The sequence below is a fragment of the Plodia interpunctella genome, chromosome 9, assembly GCF_027563975.2.
Source record: "Plodia interpunctella isolate USDA-ARS_2022_Savannah chromosome 9, ilPloInte3.2, whole genome shotgun sequence".
Taxonomy (NCBI): domain Eukaryota; kingdom Metazoa; phylum Arthropoda; class Insecta; order Lepidoptera; family Pyralidae; genus Plodia; species Plodia interpunctella.
Window position 1 is genome coordinate 1,402,958 of NC_071302.1, and position 22,410 is coordinate 1,425,367.

The 22,410-nt window shown below is 34.4% G+C and overlaps 2 protein-coding genes across 3 annotated transcripts; both read left to right on the top strand.

Annotated features, from left to right (window-relative positions):
- Positions 1–1,870: 1,870 nt before the first annotated feature.
- LOC128672632 (uncharacterized) lies at positions 1,871–3,567 on the top strand. 2 transcript variants are annotated; one of them, XM_053749899.1, is made up of 2 exons: positions 1,871–2,012; positions 2,385–3,567. In XM_053749899.1, the coding sequence occupies exons 1-2, from the start codon at positions 1,940–1,942 to the stop codon at positions 2,897–2,899; spliced, it is 588 nt and encodes a 195-aa protein (XP_053605874.1). In that variant the 5' UTR covers positions 1,871–1,939; the 3' UTR covers positions 2,900–3,567. The 2 variants fall into 2 exon arrangements, with proteins under 2 accessions (XP_053605874.1, XP_053605875.1); XM_053749900.1 differs by having other exon boundaries at positions 1,897–2,003.
- Positions 3,568–6,016: 2,449 nt separating this feature from the next.
- On the top strand, positions 6,017–15,931 carry LOC128672634 (uncharacterized). Its single transcript, XM_053749901.2, has 10 exons — positions 6,017–6,923; positions 7,142–7,189; positions 7,997–8,084; positions 9,440–9,695; positions 10,556–10,623; positions 11,585–11,713; positions 12,349–12,646; positions 14,010–14,111; positions 14,611–14,756; positions 15,467–15,931. The coding sequence occupies exons 1-10, from the start codon at positions 6,793–6,795 to the stop codon at positions 15,755–15,757; spliced, it is 1,557 nt and encodes a 518-aa protein (XP_053605876.1). The 5' UTR covers positions 6,017–6,792; the 3' UTR covers positions 15,758–15,931.
- Positions 15,932–22,410: the final 6,479 nt, after the last annotated feature.

Here is a 22,410-nt window from a genome sequence, read left to right on the forward strand (position 1 = left end):
AGTATAACAACTAACTTCTTTTGTGTCTCGTTTAGTGAAAGTGTTAAGTTAATTTTGTAACTTTTTATTTATTAAAAATACAAATAATAAAACAAAATAAAATATAAACAATTACAAAGTCAATCAAAAATGCCACCCCGAATTGTACCCGGTTCAAAAGTACCCATAACGCTAGCTGCGTTTCCACGTTGGATAGCAATTGATAGCCTTTGAACCAAGTACCATCCGGAGCGGTAGTCATATCCACGACACCTTAAACGCTTCGCCTCCGAACACCATGGGCCAGCCGTTTCCACGGCAACTGGAACAAACTCGTACTGGTTGGATAAAACAGAATACTTGGCCATTTTAAGTTCAGCTGCCACCCTTGCAGCGGCCCCAGGCAAACGCTTACTATTAGTGAGGTAGGACGCCGCATATGTGCTTACACATGTATTTTGTAATAGTCAGTCATGAGATTTCTCGTACTCCTTTCTGCTTTGGAAGGCTAGGACAATTGTAACAAATGTATTTTTCGTGGTAGAAAACCTACCTTTCCACAATGCATCCTGGTAATGTAATAATATGACAGCATTAAATTGGTTCGTAATGGTGATGCCAAAATTGACAATTAGAATTAATAAGTAAAATTTAAAAAATAAATATGTTGCTCCTGTTAGTCCATTTTTTTTATATTATATTATTTGAAAATGGCTTGTTGAAGAAAAAATGCCTCTTATTTACATCTGTTTGTTTCCTGCTTTTTTCCTTAGTCGCAAAATATCGGAGCCCAAAGTCTGGTTTTCAACTTTTTTTGTCAGTACTTTGCATCTTTTTCGTCATTTACTAAAATTGTCTAACCAAATTGTATCATTTCTTGTCGATGTGTTTACTCTATAAAGCGTTGGGAGTCAAGGGTTCGCTTTCCTGCTAAGAAACAGCAGGTTTGCCAAATACATTTTGTGTGTACCGAACTTGGGTGACTATTAAGAGCAGAAACTCACAAGACTAAGTAAGAATTTTAGAAAATAGTTTAACACAAAAACACAGAGATTGTCCAATGCGTACTGTGTCCGATGGAATTTCCCGTCGCTCAATGGAAATTACATTCCTTTTATGATCAAAGCATCATCAGGTGTGTGCGATAAATTAGACTTTACTATTTTTTTTACACAACAATAGCAACGATAAAACAATGATATCTGAAGGATTCCAAGATTAAGTAAATGTGAAAAATATTAACCTGTAACACGTGGAATTGATGATAGGAAAAACGAGTGAGGTCTTTTTTACCCCAGAGCATTTTTTGTAGTAAAATATTTATGAAACTTAAAAAAAAACAACTTTCAAGCACAATTAAATATTACTTGTGACTGGGGTTTAGCGATTCAATTGATACAAAATAGATATTTAGAAAACATATGCTATCATAAGAGTTCGAGCACGAATTATAGGTATTGCATTATTTAAAAATATAAGCATTGCTTTGCAACTTGAATTGAAAGCAAATCGTATATAGGTATTAATTTCTCTTCGTACTTGATCATTTTACACAAGTCACTTAATTACAAAATTTAAAATCAACTTTTTACATGTTTGGATGAAGCTAGATGCTGATAATTAAATGTGCTTTTTGAAACAAAATTTATATTAAAATGATTTTAATACTTATTTTTTTCGCGCTAAATATGTAATTTATTATTATCTAAAAAAGTTATCAGAAAGTGTGCTATTTATTATCTATAAAAGTTATCAGAATGTATGGTTAATTAATATAGTGTAATTTCCTAGATTAGGAATAAAATCCTAAGAAATATTAACACGCGCAGACGCACTGTTAACCGGTCATGCAGAACAAATGCCATTGTTTATGATTTTCGTTTTTTTCACTACACTTCTGTGATATAAGGCACCTGTTTCAATGGGATTTCGTATCAGTGATCCATGAGAATCGTTCGTGATGTGGTGTTCAACTTCAATATTAATACTTTTAGGTTATGTCACATCTCAAGAAGTGACTGAAGGTAAAAATCGTAAGTCGTCATTTTTTATTACGTAATGTATAGTTATGTAATTAAAAAAATAAATTCCTTATTTAATCTTAAAAACTGTTTGATGAACTAAATAAAAATTTACAGAATTTTATCTGCAACATGGTTCGTCAGGAAAGTTAATAATTAAAAAAATTGTTAATAATTCATCTTTCATGTATAATTTCGTTGATATTTGCATAATAATTAAAATATACTCACTTGTATTTATTAAATATAAAAGAAACAACTCTTGTTAAATAATTGCAGGGTATTTTTGACAAAAGATTTGTGACATGATTAAATTTCTTCTAGAATCCGCCAATGAAACAATAATCAAAATAAAAAATGTTTTTTTTTTTTTAACAATTACAGATCAGTATTCATCGAAAGTTGGACATCTCCGTGAAATACCAAGACGATTCGAGGTGACCGGTGGAAATAGTATGGACATGTTTACAAAATACGTAAAGGACATACAGAAAATTGCACACGAAAACAATTTGACGGTGCTATACAAGGTGAAGGTGGATGTGTCGAAACCAGACACCAAGAAGAGAAGGCAGCTGAAGAAGATAACATTTAAATCAAAGAAGATAAAGTCAAAGAAATACAATGTACCATTAAAGAAACAGAGCATGAAACTATCAAACTTCGAAATTATAATTAAGAAACTCGCAGAAGAAAACGGCTTACGTAACAAGAAAATCGACGACATACATCTTGACGATACAACAGATAAAACACAGCAGCCACAGATCTATTACAACAATAAAATTGTTAAAGTATTGAAATTCAAACCAATTGTTAGTAGAGTTAAAACTAATTTTACAAAAATCGTAAAGCCGGTGAGGAATAGGATTATAACACTTAGTGCTGCACAAAATTAAAATGCGACATTTTTCAACATTATTATTCTAGTTAGTGATGATGAAAAGTGCGTTCAAGATACTACAATTTTTATCAATAACAAAGATACTGAGTGTATCATTGCATGTTATATTCATTGCCACAGCGACGTGCCGAAAAGGCTGGCAACATTGTTCGTTAAGATGGTGATTGATGGTGATCCTCAAGAAAATGATAAAAAATTTTGTCACGGATTTTTTAAGATTGAGTTCAATTTTTATAAAACTTTTAAAATCAAAATTAATATGGAAGCTGTGAGTGGTCAATTCATAACAGTTTTCAAATTATTATTCTAATTGAAACATACATTAACTGTTAAATAAAAAAGGATAGTTGCTATAGAACAAATGAAAAATAAAAGCTCTTAGCATATAAGATTTTGAAAAAATACTATACTGAATTTATGCTTTCATCTGTATGTAAAAAATAACGATTCCATATTGAAACGCCTAAAACACTTACTCACAATAGACGAATAAGTAGGCAAAGGTATTGTGGTTACATAACTTTAAAAAAAGTAGTGTAATGTTTTCTCATGTACTGAACTCGTTAGTGTTAATATTTTTGTAGATAGTTTAATTCAAGGTTCTAGATGTACATAAGTTTATTAAACAAAATGTTTTTTAATAAATTATTTGAATAAAATACATTTTAATTTATTTTTGTACCTTGCGTCTCAAATTAGCTTGTGCTCGCAGGTCCACCTGCGGTAGCCTTTATTTGACCTCGGGTATGTACTATATCTTTACTAAAAGTCATCAAAATCGGAATCGTGGAAGCGTTATAGACGATAGCTAGACTACAATATGTGTGTACAATATTTATTTAAGGCACGAACTTGAATATGAATATAATTGACGACCTCGGTGGCGCAGTGGTAAGGTTCTTTTGCCACTGAACCGAGAGGTCCCGGGTTCGATCCCCGGTCGGGTCATGATGGAAAATGATCTTTTTCTGATTGGCCCGGGTCGTGGATGTTTATCTATATATGTATATGTTATAAAATATAGTATCGTTGAGTTAATATCCCATAACACAAGTCTCGAACTTACTTTGGGGCTAGCTCAATTTGTGTGGTTTGTCCTAATATTTTTATTTATTATTTTTTTATAATGTGCGAACCTCCAAAGACTTGAGACAAACAATTTTTTTTCCTTTCTTTAGTTGCACTTCTTGGCATCACCTTGCTCTCTCTCTGTTTGATCTAATGGTTGACAGGTAGAGAATGCAATAAAGCTTTAAAGTAAATAAATAAAGACGATCAGTAAGCGAAGGATACGCCACGTCCTCTCTATCTCATCTCAGCATTTTTCCAGTTACTTCTTCAGCTGTTCGGCGTCAGAGCCCGGGGTATACTTTCCAACGTTTCCACTTCGCACGGGCGTCAGATATATGCGGTATATAAACGGCAAAATAACTATGTAGGTAATACAGATTTTTCAGAACTATGTGATCAAAATCTCGCATGGTTTGTATTTAACCGTTCCAAAGCACGGTTCGTAATATAACTCAGCTGGCCGCAGTTTTGTTTCTCTCGACGCGAACGTTTATGAAACACATTTCATACAAATTGTAACACATAGATGCATGAATTGTGGATGTGGAAATCTCTCCGTGTTTGTGATTTGCGTTCTCCCTTGTCTCCGCATGTTATCCATTGCGTTCAGGGCTGTGACGCCGCGAAGCCCGGGGATCAATGTAAAAAATAACCCCCTAGACACACATGAGACACATGCATTGACAGCTGATAACCCACAAGAGTTTTGACGTCAGGCATGTAAAGTCTATCCAAATATTCAAAATGGGTGAATTTCAATGGCTGTCATTATAAATAAGTAAAGTACTGGTACAATGTTAATTTTATAAATGTTTAATTTAAAAAAAAAATATATTTATACAAAAAAAAAAGTGCGACACTAATGAAACGCTACACGCCGCGTTCAAACAGCCATGAAATTCAACCAATGGGTGATTTTTGACGCGAACTCTGGGCTTCGACACGTCATAGCTCCGAATGTAAGCTAACACGTGAGGATGACAGAGAGTATTATAATTCAGACATCAGATTTGGTATATTTACAAATCAATTTCAGAGATCAAAGTATTGATCTCTGAAATTGGTCATAACATTCGTGCATTGATGTAAAATATCTTTGTATTCCGGCAGCGGTCGCGTGTCGCGAGCTCACAGCAAGAGCTAAAAAAGCTTGGACATCGAAACATAATATTTCATATCTAGATGCGATTTTCGTACGGCTGGCGGTTGCAACATTTTGTTAAAAAACAATTGGTTTTGCATGAATTTAATGATTGTAATATAATACATCTTTTGTATAATGTCTAGCGAAATTTACTTTTTGTTGCTTTTTATTAAATACATTCCTCCATCTAATGCTTTTCGTGCACCAATCATAAAAAAAAAAAACTTCTTTAGTTTTAAACAAGCTGTGTCATTTTCGATCAGTTACTTGACACTAAATGCAAGAGTACTTAACGTCTATACTAATATCATAAAGGCGTAAATCTGTCTGTCTGTTCGCTCTCTCGGTTGAACCGCTAAAGCGATTTCGATGAAATTTGGTACGCATGTAGTTAAAGAGACCCGTTCAAACATAGGCTAATTTATTTTTCAAAAATCAGCCCGCTAATGACTGTAAATTTTTAGGCTATTAGGCTTGGAATGCTATTCCTTAGTCTATGCGTAAAGCCCCCAGTCGCCTTGCTTTCAAGCGAGCAGTAAAGAAATATTTCCTTAGTTCCTCTTTTCATCCCTCGTAATATTATTATACATACAATATTATTATTTATTTATGTATTTTTTAGTTCTATATATATTTATATATATGGTTTACTTTATGTATGTCACATGTATGTATATTTATCATTTATTATATACTTACATATTATAATATTTTTATTAGTTATATCTTATTTTAAAATAGATTTTTGTGCAATAAAGTTTTTAAAAAAAGTACATAATGTACATAGTCAAGAAGTATATCAAACAGGTTATGATTGTGAGTGCTGATTAAATATATATATATATCGATGTGTAACACAATTAGCTTACACAAAAATATATGAGAAACGAGATGACCAGTTCCCTCAGGCAGAACCCGTTCGTTACGCTAAGATTAGATAGACAAATTTCATACGAATTCCGAATTTAAATTATTGTGAAACGTCGGTGAGGTCCCCTTTCCCGCGCCTCTCAGAAATCCAAGATTACCCTAATAACAACCAAGCAAACTACCATATAACCTTTTTGTTTACTTTAACAGAAATACAAAATCTTAACGGACACTAAAAACCATATTTAAGAGAAAAAAAAAGAAAATCAATATTTAAACTGCGTATTCCACAATTCGAACAGCTAGTGTTGTTACATTGTCAACTATTTAATTACGCTGTCGATACAATTTAATTTACATCATTATATAACAATAAATATTAAACGAATTTTGACCTACCTAATTAATTTTGACCTACTAAATCGTGTGTTAGATTAGGCTATGCAAAACCCAGAATCGATAAAAGAACCCGATTTCACATTTTATATAAAAAAAACTATATCTTAAAAAAACCTTTATTAATACTTCTATTCTATGTATCAAAATATGGTAATAACATTTAAAATTTGGTAGGTACCTAGAAAAACAAATACTTTTTCCACTTTTTTCACACACTAACATTTTATTATTGAAGTATCGACACTATCGATAAATTCACTGTCGCAACTAGACCGATTAGATTTTGTTTTTTCATTCTTGTCTCGGATTTTGCGAAGATATCCATCCTTTTTTTTGTCGTTGTTTTAGTGATAATTTTCAACGACTACTTTTAACAATTTATCATCGCACTCGATTTTTCCATCATGTCAAATGCAATAGCTATTTCGCCGGGCCCCGACTACAATCCAATCACGTTCGTATATGTGATCACTGGCATATTTTCCATGATAATTTCAATAGGGCTATTTCTTGTACCCAGAGGAGAAAATCAAGCGTGAGTATTTTATAAATAAATAAATTCATCATCAATATTTATTTATATTATTTATTTATATATAGCAAATAAATATTTTTTTCTAAACGAAATCCGCTATGGTATTTTAAATGTTGATAACATTTAACTGAATTAAGCTTAGTACCTAAACTCTAATCGAGCTCAATTCGAGACATTGTTCGCTCGCTCGCTCGCTCAAGGATTGTCGTTTGTTTCAGACTTATTCGTATAATTATTGCGGAGACAGCTTTTTGCATGTGGATATCGTAAGTAATTTTTTTCTAATTCTTATATTCATACATATCTGGTAGTAATTAAGTTCTTGTATATTCGCTAGATCTAGTCTTGGTGCAGCGGATCTTCGTTGTCTACATCTGGGAGGCTAACTTGTTGTTACTTTATGGCTACAATTAGGTGTATGATCTAAGATTAAAGTTAATTTGGGCACATCCGTTTTTATTACATACATTTTTATTATAATTTCAATTTTTTGAATTAATAATTAAAATTACAATAAAATGAGTGCACACGATTTTCGACCTTATTATTTAACTTATACCTAGATCTAGCTAGCTAAATCTGGATGTATCCGTACTTAGGGTATAGCCGTATTATATAAACAGCATGAAGCGCTTATTTTTGGGAGTTTGAACGCTGGTGGCCTTTGACAAGTCGTCAAACAAGTTTAAGAACTCATCTCACACTCACTCATCTCCGCGTGAGCATTTGCATTCGGGGCTATGACGCCGCGAAGTCTAGGATCAGCGTAAAAATGTTAAAATTTTGAAAAATTTGCTATGATTTTACCTATGCCCCCACGTTAACCCCCCTTGGAAATGTTGTTGTTGCCTATCAGTTGCCCTAAGTCGCCTCGTACAACATGCACGGCAGGATATGGAGCGTTCCAATGCTAGGGCGGAAGTACACGCCTACACGCCACGTGAAAGTATGAAGGAACCATTCGAGCCTGGAGAAGACAATTACACAACAATAGGATCGCAGTTCGATCGGACCGAGCGCGAACCGAGGGATCAAGCTATGTTATCTGTAGCCACGTGCCGTTTGCATTACAGATGGATGACTGTCTATAGCTCACAAATGCACCCGGTTTCCGGCGTGTCTTATAAAAATACAACCCTGACTTGGTCGAGCTACGCCTGGGTATGTAACTTGCTGCTTTTTAGTATTATAACCCTAATTGGTGTACTAATCAACTTGGGGGAAAAATACGTTTGTTTGCAACGCGATAACTTTCCAACTTTCGGTCTGATTTTGATGAAATTCAAAAGGTATATAGGATCTGTCAATAGAATTTTTAAGTTCATGGGGCAACAATCGGTTGTTGCCCCACGAATGTTGTTTGTTGTTGTTTTTGAAATAGTAACAATTTTGTAAAAAAAAATGTTGTGTTCGTGAGTTCGCGGCGAACAACTATTAATAATAATTCGAGAAAGTTTTTCCGTGGCGTGGCAAACCTACAATACATTAACAATAAGAGGCAATAAACCTGTCCATAGTCACGACGCACGACGTAGCCGTTAGATACTCAAGAAATTAAAAATTTAATAATGCTAATAGTTTTTGAGCTTACTTAAACATTGTTAAGGCTAGAAATTGCTAAACAAATGTTTGTTTAGCAAACCTAAAAGCAATTTCTATTAAATTTTCTATTGAACAAGAATAAAATGTTATCAAAACTGTACCATCCGTTTCGTATTTCTGTTTAATGGTGTACTGTAATAAGTTTGAACAAAAATTACATTTTTGGGACAATGCTTTTATATTTTTCTATATTATTTAAAATATTACCATTGAGAAGGGTCCTCGTTGGGAACCGACCCTGGGTGCACCATCTGGTCATGTTCACCAGCTCCATCATCAGACCCTTGTTACCATATAGTATCAAATACTATATGGTAACAAGGTCTACTCGTCAAGACGAATCAAATAAGCCCAAACTCGATGGGGTTGCGTCGATTAATTGCGGAGTTCCCATGGCCACCTTCCAGCTCTATCATCAGATCAGCTCTGTCATAACAATATTGCATTGTTATCTGATATACATACTCGTATGTATTTCAGCTCAATTGGAAACAGGGAAGTGGATCAAATTTAACTTGCAAGATTTGATTACTTAGTCGACCTCGGTGGCGCAGTGGTAAAGCTCTTGCCACTGAACCGAGAGGTCCCGGGTTCGATTCCCGGTCGGGTCATGATGGAAAATGATCTTTTTCTGATTGGCCCGGGTCTCGGCTGTTTATCTATATATGTATTTGTTATAAAATATAGTATCGTTGAGTTAGTAACCCATGACACAAATCTCGAACTTACTTTGGGGCTAGCTCAATCTGTGTGATTCGTCCTAATATATTTATTTAATATATATGTATTTATTGCAGACAGACAACGGCACAGGTCAAAGTAGATAAAAGCTTGTAAAAAAATACATTTTTTTACCAACTATATACATATAGTTGATTCATTAATTTGTCTTTTTATTAGGTTGATATTTTCAGGGGAACGCTTATGGGATTGACACTGTCAAGATTGTGGTCACTACTTCTCCGTTCACAACAACAACAACTACATCCACAACGACGACGACAACAACATCTACTACCACAACGACAACTACTACAACAAGCACAACGACGACTACCACCACCACGACTACTACAACAACGACCACAACTACATCAACTACAACAACAACAACTAGTACTACCACTACTAGAACTACAACTACAAGTACGATATACAATTTTCCGTACCGTAAGTATTTTTATTTTTTTATAATTCTGGGATTTCAATTCCTAAGAATGCTTATCAACTCCGCTTTCCTGCTTTTCCTCTATGTGGAATGAAACTAGTGTATTTGTTTTGACGGGGAATGGTCCCAATATCTTGTCGTCCCAAACGACTGGGACTGGCTGCCGCGGTCCAAATTAACTAGTGTTTATAATCGCCAAATGACCCGTAAGCGATGGCGACGGTTGAAAATAATATTCTGTATCTTACTACAAAATGATTTAATTTGAGGACAGCCAGTGCCCTAGTAGCGATTTGTAAACGGATGAAGGAATCTCTAGGTTCGCGACGGCTGACCCATGCATCAACTCGTGAACGGGTGCTGCCGGGGGAAACTGTCCGCTCGATTATATATGTATATAAGCACAATCCTGTTTCCATATGCTGTTTGTGTACTTACGTACTTTATTTTGAGGCGGCTAAGAAGCAAGTAGCCTTGGCAGAGCGGATAGGCAACAATAGCATCCCTAAAGAGGGTTGACGTCAGGCAGGCGGTCGGTTGTAAATATTATGTCAAATCTTCAAAACTATTGTTTCTTTTTACGCCCAAGCCCAGGGCGGGTTCGTGGCTTCAATGCCACTGGAAGTATATAGCGATGAGAGAGAGACAGTACAGTCAACAAATAAATATTTGTCTACTATTTCGGATAAAAGTAATGGCGACCTACAACGAATACAATTTTACAGCAATTTTATCTTATTTGTACAGAGTTTTGTACAGTTTAAATATTTTTAATATCATAATTATATGGAGCACGAGTTTACGTGAGAGCAACGCCTTCAAATCTATATAGGTAGTACAGTATAATCAGATTATTTTGCAGGTTTCAGAACACAACCAGGCCCTTCCACTTTTATATACGGTCATCAAGAAGGAAAGATATTTCTATTGGTACGTTTCTTGCTCGTACAGTAAATAAATTTAAAGACTATCTGTTCCCCGCGTCTTCGCTCGCCCATATTTCAGTTTTTGTCCATAAATTATTACAAAGTTCATTATTATTTATTAACTAGCTGTTTACCCGCGGCTTCGCCCGTTTAAATGCCTTCGAAAACAGTTTGAGAACCGTTTTTAGATTAAAATAATTGAAATAAAATATCCGCATTTAAAATACACACAGCGCCATCTAGCGTTTTTATTGCAAAGTTTTTGTATTAGCATTTAACGCCATTTAAAATAGAATACAATTTCCAAGTCCGGTAAATCATAAATGTTATAATAATATAGTATCGTTGAGTTAGTATCCCATAACACAAGTCTCGAACTTACCTTGGGGGCTGGGGCTCGCTCAATCTGTGTGATTTGTCCATACATATTTATTTATTTATCTGCTCGCACTGTCAATAATACTTTTCGAAACATATTAGCCTCGTATTGGTCATAATACTTGAAATATAAATAATATAAACAGATCGATTGTTTTCTTACTATCATTTTTAGGGTTCCGGAGCCAAATGGCATAAACGGAACCCTTATAGATTCGTCATGTTTGTCTGTCTGTCCGTCCGTCCGTCCATATGTCACAGCCATACACATACAGCAGTATAAGAACCATACAGTTAAAACTCGGCAAGTAGATATATATACATATGTGAGTTAAATTATATATATTATGAGATAATTAATAGTATATTAATTATAATATATATAATTTAACTCACAAATCTTATATATAATTAAAAAGTCGCGTATATTCGCGTTGATTGAATGAAAGGTAAATTGCGGCTTACGATTTATGACGTATAAAAAAACTACTTACATAATTAGACCTCGTTCAAACCAATTTTCGGTGGATTTATATATATATATATGTATATGTAACCAATCAGTATGTAATTTTGTTTTCTTGCAGCCTTCCTTTACTCACGGCAGTACATCGTTCGTACATACTTTCGAATTTGATGTAAAATCAAATTGCTCCGTGACTCTTACCTTCCGTCGTCACGACGATATATATAATAGGGGCGGCGATTATATTGTAGTAAGTTGAATAGTTAATTTACTTTCGTGTTAGTTTTTTAATATACTATGAATTATTAACTATGACGTTGGAAAAATAATCGTTTTGGTGAATGATATATAGAAACGACTTCCAGATTTGCAAAGATAATTTTTTTCTTTTGTGTTAAATGGCAAGTTATTTCTGTCTGGGTACTAACCATCAAGTTGAGTAGAACAATCATGATTCCGTTCCATTTCAAGCTTACAATAATCTTATTTGAAATGGTACCATGACAGTGAAGTTTCAAAACGATTGTAACCCTCCTATAAATATTAATTTCGTAGGTATCCCTGCTTTAGTGATGGTAAAGAATGAACACTTTATCTTCTTCTTCATAGTCGTATTCCTCATGGCCGAGGGTCGTGGTTATTACGTGGAATGAAACACACACAACAACTTTATTGGCATTATTAATGGAGTGGTTTGCCATTGCCTTCTGCATTTCACACACAAGTTAATAAGAATCGACCAGTGTGCAGGACAAAAGGTCCAAAAAAGTATGAGCTCCGCAAATCTAGGAGACAATTGGCAAATTAAAGGGTGTGCCACACTTTCTAAAAAAGCAAGTCAGAGTTTGATCAGTTTGTATATAGACGATACATTATTATTTTCAGGTGTTTTTGACAACAAGTCATATGGATTGCCGTCACGTAACAAGACCTACGACTGTTTCCAATTTGTGGAACAAACAAAGTGGTTACGTTGCTGGTAGCGCCATAAAACATTATGAAACCAGAAAATTCAAGGTACAATTAGGTGCCTTCACTTCAGGGTTCAAAAGTTATACAACAATAATAGTGGACGTGACAGGCGTGCGACAGCTTAGATGTCATAATGACTATGTATATGCCTCTAGGGTCGCTTTTGCTACGCTCCAAAATCAAAACTGTGACACAGTATGGACTATCTATAGTAAGTATAATGTTTCGCTACATGATTTATATATTTATTTATAAGACTTTATTATTGTTCCAAGTAAAAACATACTTATAAACAAATGGCGAATTTAATGCTATAAGCATTCTCTCCCAGCTAACCATTAGGAGAAACAGAGAAAAGTTGTGCGGCATTATTATTCTGAATTGTAACAGCTACAAAAAATTAATTAAATAATACAGTTGTTAGTATTGTAATCCGCGATGTAAAGAGCAAACAAGTATATTTTTGATTTCTTTACGGTAGCCGTGGCTCGCTTAAATTAGTTACCTACCTACAGCTACAGTGTGCATGTTATTGTCCGTGTGACTATTAACTCGTTGTAAACAATATATACTTACATGGTAACTGGTAACTAACGACCTCGGTAGCGCAGTGGTAAAGTGCTTGCCTCTGAACCGAGAGGTCCCAGGCTCGATCCCCGGTCGGGCCATGATGGAAAATAATCTCTGATTGGCTCGGGTGACTTTGGGGCTAGTTCAATATGTGTAATTTGTCCAATGTCAATTGTCTATATATATATAATGTAATCGTATTGGTTTTGTTTGTTGTAATTTGAATTTATTAAGTAGGTACATAATTTAATTTTTATATTTATATTTTTTAATTTTTTAATGAACTTTAAGTACCATCTACACTATTATTATAAAGAGGTAAACGTTTGTGAGTTTGTATCTTTGAGGTGGGTAATCTCCGAAACTACAGAACCGATTTCATAAGTTCACCAAAAGAAAGGTACATTATCCAAGATTGCTATAGGCCATCAAAATTCTCACGGGAGCGAAGCCTCGGGCAATATCTAGTGTAAGTATATATTGTTTAAAACGAGTTAATAGTCACACGAACATGCAAACTGTCGCCGTGATTAAGGTAGGTACTAATTTAAGCGAGCCACGGCTACCGTAAAGAAATCAAAAAATACTTCTCTTTAAGTATTAAGATTCAAATAACTACCTTTTTCTTGCTTATAAGAGTCCTGCAAATTAAACAACTATTGCAGCAAATCCTGTAAAATATAGTGTTTTCATGTACCTTAATGATACAGATAACTAGCTTGTAAACTAATTTTATTATTAAAAAGCTTGTAAATAGCCCAGGAAGCTTACTATCATCTCTTAACGCGATCTACTTTACGACCTAAACTGAACTGCATCGCAAATTCGTACCATCGACTTAATTTTTAGTATGAATGCGATTAATTTTAGGTTCCTAAATTGAACTGAGTTGCATTGGAATCGTTCTGTAAAAGTTGATGCTAGGCCTGCAGTTCGATTATCTGATCTTATCAAATTTTGAAACTGAATAAATGTGACTATAAAAGTAAAATCGTACATTTCAGATGGACTTGTCATTGACACAGAATACAAAAACATCACATATTATGGTCTACGTGAGAAGGAACGTGAATTAGGATTTGAAGAGAAAACACGATCATATACTGGTAAGTCTTTTCACGGACTTAATATTCACTTCAATAATTTATTTGTAGCTATTCATTCCTGACCATTTTTAATTTAATTTTTATTATTATCATAATTCTACTATATTAAATGTGCAAATTTGTGTGTATATAGGCCTTCCGGACTATTATGTCGAATTCCAGAAATGTTTATTCCGCTAAATGTCTGTATGCATATTTGTTAATCTTTCACGCAAAATTTATTGGACCGATTGTTATGAAAATTGATACACTCACTGGTCGAATATAACCTGGAATAACATATAAAGATATATATATATATATGTTTTTGTTGAAATTTGAAGAATAGGTGACGGTGATCGAAATGGTCAAAAATTCACCCAACTATGTTTGTTGAGGTAAAATCTTTATATTAATATTGAAACGGATGTTAGAATCAACTGATTGAACTGACAAACATTTTTACGGATGCATCGTGGTTTTGTTCTACATTACATAATACACCTGGCTCTCTTTTCAGATACAGTAAATATAACTGGTCTGTACAATTACTACGCTCTCACAGACGAGCCTATTAATATTGCTGTGTTCTTGGGCAAACACGTGTGGAGAGAGTTTTTTATCTTGCTGTGCTCGGACTACAAGAAATGTAAACCTAATATTTTGGTAAGGAACTGTTTAACTATTGCCATAATATGTACAACATTCATAGAACGATTATAGACTAAATTTACATTACCACATCACAAGCCAAGACGCCTGGCATAAAGTTCACCACAAACAGTCAAAACTTGTGCTCCAACGTGTCATTTTGAGTCAATATCAGCGATCAACTAGATAGTATTGCTGATATTGATATTTAATGGTCAACTGTCTTGGAACCTGTAGATTTAACAACCATCTTAAAACCTCTGTCGTATTGGTCTACAAATTTCTGTTGAATATGTAAAACTTACATTTTCAACTGAAATTCTTTGGCGTGATTGATATACATAGGTATACATAAATTTATATTTAAAAAATGGTAAGCCCTTCTGGCATAATAGGGACCAACACTGTTTGAATGAGTTTCTTTCGGCATTTCTTCTCAGCAGTGGTCGTTCCGAAATGCTAGTAGTTTGTAGCTTTGGTAAACATCATTTAATTTAGAATATGACGTTAAAATGTGCCTGTGAAGGCCTAATTTCTGAATAAATGATTTTATTTTGATTTTTATAGTTCAATATATTTGCCTAACAGAGGACGCATAAATTTAATACAATATCATCCGTAAAATACCTGTTCATATTCCCTGAATTTACTATTACATAGGTATTTTTTTAAAATGTTTTTGCCCATGAATTAAACCAAGGATGTGAAATAAAATTGTTTTGCAGATACATATCGGTGAATATTGGGGCAAGTATTGCAGTATATCCAAAGACGGGAAAGTCGTAGTGATCGTGAAATGTAATTTGCAGTGGCAGAGGAACGCCTACCTTCAGTTTTGGATTTGGTTTAAAGATGGGAAAATATCCGTCAAATCGGGATATGATAGACCAGATCTTTATGGCGTGTTTCTGTCGTGGAATGACCCCAATCTTTTTAAAGTGAACCTTTTTGCCTTGCGCACAGTCATAGCTGAAGAAATCCCCATGATTGTGCATCACAAGAAAGTGGAACCATGATATGTTATTTGAATACTAAAAGTTCCTTTTTATCTTATTACTCTGTTAGTTTTTAGATGTAGAATTGATTTTTGTTTTCATTGAATGGGGTAGTCGACAAGTTCAGAAAATTGTACAAAATATGAATAATTTTGATAAAATAGATATATATTTATTATCATTATAAAGACTGTGATGAATTATCCATTTTCATAAAGTATGAAATTTAAAAAACAAAAATTTTGTAAAAACTTTTATTATGAAGTCATCACATAGCATTTTTAGCGAACATTTTAGCAAGTTGTGACGTTGTCACTCCTACAAGTCATTTAGTGTAGAGCATTTGGACGAGTTCGAAAATGTGTGATTTTATTTTTGTCATATCTTTGAAAGCATTGTCATTATCACAGTATTTTTTTCACTGGTGTTTCTATTGAATAGTCATCAAAACAAAAAATTGCCATCAAGCCTATAACTAGCGTAAAAGCGAAACAACTTACAATTTTTGCACTGAACTTTTTCGCCTTGTTGCAACGACTCATTGCGTCGCTCGTCAACGTTCAAATTGTGTTCAAAAATGCTATCTTGCATTATAATAACAATTAACTATGACAAAAGGATAGTGACTAAACATCGCGAATTTTTATTAGTGTTTCTCGATTGATATCAATGTTTGTATTAACTATTGATAATATATTGATATAAATTGATTATAAATTTTGACGAACTCGGTGGCGCAGTGGTAAAGTTCTTGCCACTGAACCGAGAGGTCCCGGGTTCGATCCCCGGTCGGGTCATGATGGAAAACGATCTTTTTCTGATTGGCCTGGGTCTTGGATGTTTATCTATATATGTATTTGTTATAAAATATAGTATCGTTGAGTTAGTATCCCATAACACAAGTCTCGAACTTACTTTGGGGCTAGCTCAATATGTGTGGTTTGTCCTCATTATTCAACGGGTATGCAATAAACACTATTACTGCAACAGCTTTTATCAATAAAAGTTGTCTTTTATCATATATATATTATGCTCCGCAGCAGAGCTACAATGTCAATTTTCTCATCTCCTAATTCACCTACAGCAATAAATGCATCAAGTAAGTACATTACGATTTCAAATGGTGACTCCGTCGCAGAGAACGACATATTTTTTCATTTTTTAATTTGCATATCTTCGTAGCCCCTCTTTGTAGACAAGTTTTATTAGACCGTTATACATACTTATATAGATACTTAAAGATTTTTAATGTTTAGTTTAATTTCTGGTGAATCCCTGTTCACATGAGCAATAACTACCTTTGATACAGTAATTGTAACAAATAGTTCAGTTGTATTTAATACATTCACAATTGCGAATGTGTTCTGAAATTTGATTTGTTTTTTGTTGATATATTGAAATAAAATGTTTGATTCTTACTTTGTACTATGTGTTTTTAATTTTATTGTATTATCAATATTGATACAATATAGGACGTATTATGCTCCTATATTAGTTTTGTTTGTACTATTAATATGATTATAACTACTTCACCTTACTTTCCTTGTCTAGTATTTATATCTATACTGTTAATATAAAGAGGAAAGATTTGATTGTTTGTTTGTAATGGATAAACTCAAAAACTTGTGGGCCGATTTTGAAAATTCTTTCAGCTATAGCGTTGGATCTAACAAAAAATCTGGTATAGGTTTCATCGCGATACGTTGCTTAGAATCCGCTATGAGCGGACGCAGTAAATAAACGCGGGCGAAAGTACGTGTAAAAGCTAATAAACAATTACCTATTACGTTTTTTATTATTTTTACTTCAAAGATAACTTCTTCTTCTTGACGACCTCGGTGACGCAGTGGTAAAGCTCTTGCCACTGAACCGAGAGGTCCCGGGTTTGATCTCCAGGCGGGTCATGACGGAAAATGATCTTTTTCTGATTGGCCCGGGTCTTGGATGTTTGTCTATATGTATTTGTTATAAAGTATCGTTGAGTTAGTATCCCATAACACAAGTCTCGAACTTACTTTGGGGCTAGCTCAATCTGTGTGATTTGTCCTAATATATTTTATATTTATTTAGCGGTGGGTCGTTCGGAACACTAAGAAGGTAATACCGTCTGTACTCTGCCTATAGCTGTAATAAAACAAAATGATGTGAACTATATCACTCGGGCAAACCTTGTGCTGAAAATACGAAATATCGTACATATAAAATGAAAAATGTACAGAAATAACGCAAAATAAAATTATGGTGCCACTAGGATTGTTCCAAGTATGGAATGGCGGACTGCTGACTGCTACAGTGGAGTTCCCGGGTTCGATACCCGGTCAGATAAAGATGGAAAATGAATTAGGTATTTCAGATTGACGTGGGTCTTAGGTGTTTATCTATAAATGTATATATTGTAAAATATAGTATCATTGAGTTATCCCACAACACAAGTTTCGAACTTACTTTGGAGCTAACTCAATCTGTGTGATTTTGTCCGTATATATTTATACATTATAAGATATATTCTCTATATTATCCATGTTCTGTATCTTAGGTAAGGCCATAAAGTTGGTCTGTTTCTTTTTTTACGACTTTTGCTTAGTTTCGCTGTAAAGGAGTTCGCCCTCTATTTGCTGACATTCAAAAACAAAATTAAAGATAAGAGACTCCATTTGACAATTTTGTACCTCCAGTTTTAAAACTGTATAAAAACAAATTTTGGGGCGTGTGGTTCCGCTCTAGAATAGTCTTGATGGCTAATAGGCGTTCCCAAGGAGGATTTACGTCAGGCAGGCGGCCAGTTGTAAAATATCACATCTTTAAAATGGTTTGTTTACGCTAATTTTGACACATAATTAGTTTTGTATTATATTTTCACTGTTCAAATAAAACAGTCATAAGTATTCTAGAACTAAACATATTTTACTCGGGAAATACTATAACCAATATTATATAACAAAGAAATAAGTAGGTATCTATACCGTGTCTCAATTTCCTTTAATCTAAAGAGAACTATTGTAATCAGATGTTTCTCATGGTAAATGTTGTCGAGTGCAGCTTAGCGACTGATGCGTCACGATAGCCGACACTTTACCTCACTTGCTAGGGTTGAGACGTTATGAATTTTGTCGATAAAATAATTATTTCACGTCAACAACGGTATGCTCGTAACATGCTGGCATGTATCAGAGGAGTTAGTTCGGGTTAGCATTTTCACTTCTCACCATCGAATCGATTCGAAGTGAGACGTAGCGAACCAATGACATTTCAACGTGATTGGTTCGCTGTGTCTTATTTCGGATCGATTCGATGGTGGGCAGGGATGCTAACGTGCACTTCGCCCAAAGGATTTTTTCCAAGATTGGTTTCACAAGACATTATGCAAGCCCACCAGTGTATATAAATTGTTGTAGCTGTTGCTATGAACGAAATCACATGACCATGATCATCAATTATTTCACTAATATCATAAATGCGAAAGTTTGTGAGGTTAGTTGGATGTGTGTTTAATAGGTACTCTTTCTTTCTCATCTGAGCAACTTTTTGGTTATTTCCATAACTATTGAGCGTCATAGCAGAGTCCGCTTCCTTACTATTTTCGTTGTATGTTGTTTAATCTATCATCGGCTGGACGTATTTTGTTACAATTTGTTGTAACAAGAACATTCTTATACAACTTTTTTTTAAACTCACTACCTGCCGTCTCAATATTTTCGCACCACGATCACGTAATTTGTAATTGATTCAAATATGTATCCGAAATATAATACGATACATATTTATGTCTTGTTTTGTACGATACATGTCTTGGGTAGAATCTATAGACTCGACCAATTTTATATTAGTTAGACAGCTAAGTAAAATGTGAAATAAAATTAATCGAGTCGATTAGCCTAAGACGGCACATCACTAACTCAACAGAAGCAGCACGTCTCGCGGAGAGTGTTGATGGTATCGCCCCGAGAGCTGGCTCGGTACTAATGTAAGCTTCTTAGTACTGCCTCATATTGCTATATTCCTTGCTGTAAAAGGATGCAATTATTTTAATAGGGCTTTGGATGTGTGACACAATTGCGTATTTTTTTAAAGAGCTGTCCTTTTTCCTTTCTAATATTATAAAGAAGAAAGATTTGTATTCTTGTTTTTTTTTTGTTTGTAGTGAATAAACTCAAACTACTGGGCCTATTTTGACGAAAATTGGCACACACATAGGCGAAGCCTTCAGGAGTGACATAGGCTTTTTATTATGGTTTTACCTGAGCGAATCCGGAGCGAGACGCTAGTATATAAATAAATAAATATATTAGGACAAATCACACAGATTGAGCTAACCCCAAAGTAAGTTCGAGACTTGTGTTATGGGATATTATCCAGCCGACCGGGGACCGAACCCGGGACCTCTCGGTGCAGAGGCAAGCACTTTACCACCGCGCCACGAGGTCGTTGATATAAAGAGACATATTTAGTTGATAGAAAAATTTGTCATTGTTTAAAACTGTTTGTCTTTTCAATGAAATAAATTCCTATCTGCTTTATCATCTGAGCGCATTCCCGGTTGGTTTAGCAGATATTTAGCATCGGAATTCTAGGTCTGCTTTTATTTTCTGTTTTTTCTCCACTTTGCTCGGTTTTCACTGTTTAATATACTTACGTTGGATAGTAAATTATGAGAGACTTTTCTACGTAAAGTGAGTTGACGTAAAATGGTCAGCCGGTCTTAATATATGAAGGAAAATTTTAGAAATTAATGGTAATTTTTTTATATGGACCCTATATATATATCACAAATTAATATTATATATAATATGAATTATATAGTCTATTAAGCGCGTTGTCTTGCGGCAAAATGCCCAACAGTTGGATAGTCGGAAATCTATTGATTCATAAAAATTATATATTTTAGAAAATAATATAATATATTGTAGAATTCGAAATGGAAATCAGGAACCCGATGAATTACCCGAAAAATTTTCAGAGGTACAGGAAAACAAATGAATATTTAACCTATTTCAATTTAAGATCGACCAAACACAATGGTCGAATTCAACATAAGCGCACCCTCGTCAAAATAAAGGTTATCTTTAACCATGCATGCAATTAAATTAAAAAATGCAAGAACTTGGAGCGTACGTCGACAACGTAATATTTTTATGAAGCAAACACATACATTGAGGCTGTGGCGCCAAACATTAATATCCTAGATGGCGTAAAACAAATTAAAGTGCATCCTTACTGCAGTAATAAATACACGTTACCCAGTGAAGTGTTGGGCTGTTTTAACAATTTTTTTTGTCACGCATCGTAATTGAAAATGGTGAGATTTAAAATATGGATTGCGAAGGTAAACATTATTTTCCATACGACCAATAAAGTTAACGTGACATCGTTAGCTTTATTTTTTTTTGTTTGATTAATGTTTTTGTTTTTAATTAGGTAGTTATTAATAAACATATCGACGGATGTACTAATTAATGTCCAGAAAATCCATACTAATATTGTAACTGCAAAAGTCTTGTCTGTCTTTTTTGCTTTCACGGCTAAACCGCTGGACTGATTTTGATGAAATTTACCATGCATTATTAGATTCCCGTTCAAAAATAGGCTACTTTTTTCCCAAAATTCAAATCCCGAGTAACATAATAGCGGGTGAAAATACACGCGAACGAAGCCGCGGAAAGCAAGCTGGAAGAACGCAAGTTTGAAGATTTATTTTCATGATATTGCCTATGTGTGCTGTCAAATATCTTTAAACCGAACTGTGTGACTTTCAGGGGAATAAATTCTAGGGCGAATTCTAGGGCGGGAAACACACGCCCAATCTTAAAGAACCTACCACCCATACGAGTATTATGAGAGTCAAGCGTGTGATGCCAACCATTTTATTACACTCATTTAGTACGTCTAAAAACAAAGAAATCTCAAGTCAAAGTTAAGTTTAGTTATCAAGCCAATCGATATGTATAGAAAAGTTGCTCCAGCGACACAGTTCTCTTAAGGAATGGGCGATAAGACTTGTGTATTTGTACATTGATGGTTGGATAGCTTGCTTCTTTTTAAAGTAATCGACTGGAGTCTGGGATCGTGATTTTCATCTAAAATTGTATCCTGGTACTTCAAATGTAAGTTCGAGTTCGATCTTATGTTATGGGATACTAACTCAACGATACTATATTTTATAACAAATACATATGTAGATATACATCCAAGACCCGAGCCAATCGGAAAAATATAGTTTTCCATCAACACCCGACCTGGGATCGAACCCGACATCGGTTCAGAGGCAAGCACTTTACCACTACGCCTCCGAGGTCGTCGTGGAATATGTGTAGTCAACAGAACATAAAGTTATCCTGCATGAACCATAGCGCGGCAATAGGCGAGTTTGTAATGAATTTGGGTAGGTTCATGTGCAAAGATTGGACAGAGGCCAAAGGCATCCGTATATAATATTTTTTACATCAGCATTCATCATTTACAGTACCACACCGCTGGATAATGACCTCCCATTTTTGTATATACTTAAAAGATGTTTTTTTTATTACATAATACATCTATTAATATATAAAAATAAATATAGTATCGCAAGTTTTGGCAGTAGGTAAGCGAATTGTGTGACCGAAACTAAATTTTAAGGCCGAAGTCGAATATTCAAATTTATTTGCTCTGGCACTATTTTTTACCTCCAAACAGTG